At 33.0% G+C, this 6,473-nt stretch overlaps 1 protein-coding gene across 1 annotated transcript; it reads left to right on the forward strand.

Annotated features, from left to right (window-relative positions):
• The first annotated feature begins 1,758 nt into the window (after nt 1-1,758).
• Nucleotides 1,759-5,808, forward strand: LOC126718132 (probable WRKY transcription factor 75). Its single transcript, XM_050420209.1, has 2 exons — nt 1,759-2,243; nt 5,326-5,808. The coding sequence occupies exons 1-2, from the start codon at nt 1,882-1,884 to the stop codon at nt 5,498-5,500; spliced, it is 537 nt and encodes a 178-aa protein (XP_050276166.1). The 5' UTR covers nt 1,759-1,881; the 3' UTR covers nt 5,501-5,808.
• The last annotated feature ends 665 nt before the right edge of the window (nt 5,809-6,473 follow it).

Raw genomic sequence — 6,473 nt, forward strand, 5'->3', positions numbered from 1 at the left:
ATGATTCCTGCACCTCTCACATGCCTATCTTACTAGTCCTAACCACTAAATGGGCTATGACAATTAGATGGTACATCGCACAATCTCCAACAGTGACATGTGTAAATTGAATTGCATGTTTTTCTCAAGAAATAGACTCGGTACCAAAAACATGCCGAAGTATATATGACAATCGAAGCGAGTAGGCTTGACTACATGCAGAATTGAAATTCATGATTAGACAGAAATCAAATTTGAACAGCATGCTATATCTGATTTATGGTAGTAGCTAGGGATAGCAACTTCAATCCTGAACTCATCTTGTCCTGCATGCGTACGTGGAATTTTTTATATATAATATTTTTAGATCTTAAAGAGATGATGAGGATAATGGACTAAAGGGATAAGTGACAAGTTGTTTTCAGTTTTGAGGCAAAAACAGAAACTTATAGCTTTTTAGGAAAATGCTCTATAATTCATTATTCACACTTTATAAATATTCAAAATATTATTCATTGTAAATTATCACATACTCATCCTAAATAACTTTCTATCAAAGAACTATATCAATTAAAATTATATTATTAAAACTCTATACTTCCTTCACCAATTCCAAATAAGCATTTCGAATTGTTCAGTTCCAATTTTAGCCTAAAGTTAATTTTCATCTTTAAATGAATCCTCAAATCTATTTAGTAAGGGTCTGTTTGGATAAAACTTATTTTGCTGAAACTGAAAACTGAAAACATTGTAGCAAAATAATTTTTAAATGTGTGAATAGTACCGTGGGACCTATTTTTAATGAAAAAGTTACTGAAAAGTGTCATTTGTGGGTCCGTAAACAGTGCATGTATACACTGTTCACTGTGGAAAGTCAACATTTGCGGTTACTGTTCAATGAACAATATATGAATAATAACCGCATTACTCCAAAACGAGTGAAAAAAAAAAAAAAAAAAAAAAAACGAAAACGCAGCTTCACAAACGCAAACGCAGCTTCAATGGAATCCAAACGGACACTAAATTGATAAACGAGTGAATTGTGACAATTTTTAAGTGTTCTAAGGAAAAAGCTCGTTTCCCCTTACTGCATTACTAGACAGTCACTTGTATCAACAAGTTTGGGTGGAATTATATATATATAATCAAATTCCAATGGCATACATATAACCTTGGGCGACAGAAATACGAGAACACATGCTTTGACCGAAGAAATGGCTACACACACATTCAGACAGACGCCATGACCAGTTAATATTATATGACACATACTCGTGGGGGCTACCGTGTTATATAGCCTACCATAAAAACATATCTAAAAATAAACTGAACGTGGCCCGTACAATCATACATGTGCACACATCCAAACTTGATAAACTACAACCATTATTCCAATATTTTTTTTTCGTTTAGCAGCATATTCAATTCAATTCAATTATTCAAACATCAAAGAAAAAGTACTCCTGTACGAAATCTGAGTTTGGTCAAAGCAACCAAAGTTATATTATATTATTTATTATAAAAAAAGAAAGAAAGTGCTAATTTCCGAAGCTTAATCATAGATTCATAAACCCACCCTCCACAAATTTCCACCCTTTGTTGATGTAGTAGTTAATCTTGGTTAACTTAAAAAAAAAAATGACATACTTTTCCAATTTCTATTTTCCACCATAATCTCACTAAAGTTTACGTGCCGTTTACGACAACTGATTTAGTATAAAGATGCTGGTGGCTAAGCCAGCCAGCCATCACGCCGCCTCACTCACTGTTTGAACCTTTTTATCAATTTCTTTTTTAGCTAGCCACATAATAATCTCATTTCTTAGATTTCTATATCCATATATACCCTCATACCTTACTTCTCTCTCTCTCTCTATCTCTCTCTCTCTCTCTGTGTATCTGATGGAGAATTACTCAACATATTTTTCTAGTTCATCTTCAACACCACCAACTTCTTCCTTGACACTAAGCATGGCAGATTCTCATGCTTATAATGAATTCCAAGGCATCAAGTCAAATGGGTTTTTGGGACTTATGTCAGAGATGGGTGGTGTTCCTGCAGTTTCAAACATAGATGTTCCTCAGAGCAGAAGCTTTATGGTGGGGTCTGAAACTGATGTGAACTCAGGGAAGAAAAAGGGAGAGAAGAAAATAAGAAAGCCAAGATATGCCTTTCAAACTAGGAGTCAGGTGGATATACTAGATGATGGGTATAGGTGGAGGAAATATGGGCAAAAAGCTGTGAAGAACAACAAATTTCCAAGGTATATAGTTCTTTTTTATTCTTTTTTTTACTTCTTTTTTTTTTTTTTTTTCTAAATTCATTTTATATTTATCATCTAGTAAATAAAAATTCTATTGTGATCAAACTAAACTAAAACCTAGTTTATTAATGAAATGATATATTGTAATTTTTTTTTTAGTGTATTCATTATTTGAAAAAAAAAATTCTTAAAAAGGAAAAAAATACATCTTCAAGCAAATTTGATGGTGGATCTATGCGATATAATGATACTACTAAACCGTAATTCATACATGGTCTAATTCGGTGGTGCATGAGTCGATCTTATAGTGAATACTTATTATACTACTCATTAAAAAAAAAGGTTACTACTTAACATTTATTGTTTTGATAAAAAATACTATGCATTCCTTTTTTTTTTCCCCTTAAGTATCATTGATCAAAAACAATGGTACAACAAAAGCTAAAAGCTAATCTCAGGTCCAGACCATCTTCTTCATCCTCTAAGAGGATTCAAGAAGGGATGGATGAGACGGTTAAAGGCCCTAGGCATACAAAAAGACCAGGCAGCAGCCAGTAAATTAGCAAGAATATTACAATCCTTGTGCACTTTGCTTTCCATCTTTTATCTTAGACTAGCTAATGTAGTTGGGTAAATATATTGCACACCCCTTGATGCATGCTCTTTTACATATATTTGAAAAAATTACTGAAATCATAATTTCAAGTCACGATTTAAGCTGTTTTTTTATTTGTGTGAAAGAGTGCATTAAGGTGTATAATAAACACTATAATAGTGTTTCTGTTAATTACTTGGGCATGCATATCCTATATGTGTGAGTTATATCTACAACATGCTAGAACTTTTTTAGTAGAACCTTTTCCTACCTTCATCCACGTCTAATTAACCCATCCATTCCTTTAATTACTAGACGACCAGTAACAATTCGGCTTGCTTCAAAGCCTATTGTAATCTTTAGTGTGTTCTCCTACTGAGGGGTTTTTTTTTCTCACCTCATAAACGTAAGGATCAATTCAAATTCCCTTTGAGTTACTATTCTTTTTGTTTTCTCTATATCTCCTTGTATTAATGAGAACCCTAATTTTTGAAACATAAATTATTTGAGCAAGCCTATAATAACCGAAAATTATATCAGAAAATTCACACACACACACTCTCTCTCTTAGGTTTAACCTCACTTGGACCTGCTACAATATAAAGTAAAAGAAAGAGAGTGTGAAATTTTCGATCAAATATTCGGTGCCTTGAGATTTTTTGTATAGGGAATTAACACGAAATTCTCAAACCTTTGAGAGACAAATAGAGAAAATACACGCCAAAGAAAAATAATTACATGCACAAGACAGTATTTACATGGTTCGGCAATTTGCCTACATCCACAGAATTGCAAAGATTACACTATTATCAAGGAAAAATACAAAGTGTGATAGTACAGTTTTTCCGCTCCATGGATTAAGCCTCAGAAAATCTCCCATTAAAAACTACGCAACATTATTTCGGGTCGGGTCATCATCCGGATCAAACACAACTAGACTCCACAAAGTCCAACATTTCAAAATTATTTACATGTTTCCACAATTAAAGGACGGTAGGATTGAGTAGAAATGTACAATGAAGTTGTCAATCAATTATATAGCCAGAGTCATCACTTAGGAGAAATTTCTAGCTCTCCGTATTAACACCCTTGTAAAGAGAAAAATGTAGTTGATGTTACTATTATTGCATTCCATGATGAAGTTTAAGTTATAGCATAATGCTAATAGCATATTTTGTTGTATTCTATAAATGTCTGTGATTCGAACTCCATCTTTTCCTCCCTCACTATTTTCTTCTTTGTTTTTGGTTTTTGGTTTTTTGTTTTGTTTATTTTTTTCCCCCTAAGAATCCCCTCCCTCACTATCTACCTATATAAAAAAAAAAATGCTTCGTTTTCATATAAACATAGTTTTTCTCACCATATTGACTAATAAATTGATTTTGACTCTTACCTGAAAAAAATAGATGGAACTTGACACAAGTAAAGGGGGAGTGTTCTATGTAATTAGAGGAAAAACTTGTAGCCCATGTTTTATTACATCTAATAGAAAACAACAATGAGATTAAGGTTTGCTAAGGAAATTAAAGTTCTTTTAATAATGTTCATCAAATTTCAAGTGTTCATTGGTTGTTAGTACGTTAAAGATTGAATGTTTTATTGTATTAAATTGTATGAAATATTATACAAGTATGAGTAATGATAATTTCATACTTCTTATTATATAATTACCGTACATACACTCCTTATTACACGATCACCATACACACTTACATGTCTAAAGTAAACAATAAAATTTTATCTCACAATTTTAACTGAAATTGTGTTTTAAATACACGATTTCAAAGGGTATGTGGCATTGCCATGTAGGCAGTGTGTACGGGGTGTAGAATAAGAAGTGTGTAATAAGATTTTCTTTGTAAGTATATAAGTAATAAGAGTACAGTACAAGTAAGTGTAATACAATAGTACAATGAACCTAAAGATTTTGGGTTTGTATTATATCCAAATAAACAAATAAGAGAGGAAAAAAAAGTATTGCATGCAAATGGTTTTGGATTCCCATTATCATCAGTAGATGTCATGATCGATGTAGAAAATAAATGTTCATATAAACAAATTCCTATATCTACTAGCTAGCTTCATTATATTTGAAGTAACCAACTGATGGGGAAGTTATTCCATATAAATACTCCACTAATATAATGTATAATTTGAATGAGAGAGAGGCAAAAGAGGTTTTTTTTATTATCAAGAGCAACCCGAAGCAATTAATCTCATATCTACCTAGGCACTCTTGATGACTTCATTGGCGTGGGCATTGAGCAAAGTATATAATCATCTAAAAACCAGTTAAATTGAGTCGAAAATTATTAAATGTTGATGTTTTGGGCTTCATATCATAATATAGAAGGTCCTAGCATTTGACCTATATATTTGAAGCTTTGAACTTACCCTCCTAGAATTGATGATATTCAAGCATGTTTAATAATTTATAAGATTATGTGACGTTACATTTTGTTAACCAGTCACCTCTAATATCTACAGAAGCTACTACCGGTGTACACATCAAGGTTGCAATGTCAAAAAGCAAGTTCAGAGACTAACTAAAGATGAAGGAATAGTTGTGACAACTTATGAAGGGATGCATTCACATCCGATAGAGAAGTCTACCGATAATTTTGAGCACATCTTGAGCCAGATGCAAATCTACACCTCCTAAGGCCTTGAAATTGCAGAGACAATCATGAATACTTGTAAATTCTGTAGTTCTATATAAACTCTGATCAGAATAAAATAAGAAAAGAGCCATTAGGAATATATAGTACCATTGGACCCTTTTGTACTGTATGTGTATCATATTTAATCACGCACGTGAAGCACAGACGGAAATTAATTAAGGTTAAGGACAATATAGGAATTGGCAAAAACTTTGAGAGCATGGAAGAGCTAAATAGCTTTACTATGATTTAATTTCTTCTGGGTTCAAAGAAGGTACTTAATTAAAATCACATATCAAATTGTGGTAGAGTGCCTTTGTCCCTTAATTTTTAGTTTTTCCTTTCCATGTTTTTCACTATATATCTTGTGCTTGGTCAACTTTCATCCATTATATCTATGCACTTCGCAGCTGAGACTTTTTTTGTTTGATATAACTTATAAGTACGGCATGGGTAGTCCACCTTAAAAACTCTCAATTAAGGCCTTGTTTGAATTGAGAGAATGAGAAGGGAAATAGAGTAGAGTTAGCGGAAAAATGGCACTTTACTCTACTCTCCTTTCCTCCCCTCAACTCAAACCAGCCATAAAAGAGAGGGGCACTGATCCTTCATACACATGGGATGAGATAAATAGGGTTGTGAGTTACTTGCAGTGGTGGGATGTGTCTCTGCACTAGAGAAGCAAATAGTAGTAGTTTTTCGTTTGGCAAAGCATGTTTTATATATATGTGTGTGTGTGTGTGGGGCGCTTGCCATTTGATAAGGTGTCAATTAATCATACTTTTTTTGGAAACGACTTTCTAAAATTTCGAGGGCATGTGCAGAATAGCTGTTAATAGAGATTCAAAGTAGTAAGTTAGGCAACGTTTCAAAGTTTTAAGAAAAATAGCATCTCGAGTTTTAGAAACTCGAGATCCATATTAAAACCCGAGTTTTATAAACTCGCTTTACGAGTGTTTAGCTGGACGATTTGGA

Source organism: Quercus robur, chromosome 3 (assembly GCF_932294415.1).
Source record: "Quercus robur chromosome 3, dhQueRobu3.1, whole genome shotgun sequence".
In the NCBI taxonomy this organism is placed as follows: Eukaryota; Viridiplantae; Streptophyta; class Magnoliopsida; order Fagales; family Fagaceae; genus Quercus; species Quercus robur.

Coding starts and splice junctions, on each gene's coding strand:
- LOC126718132 (XM_050420209.1), top strand. CDS start 1,882: ATGGAGAATTACTCAACATATTTTTCTAGTTCATCTTCAACACCACCA. Junction 2,244..5,325: donor AAGAACAACAAATTTCCAAG/GTATATAGTTCT, acceptor TAATATCTACAG/AAGCTACTACCGGTGTACAC.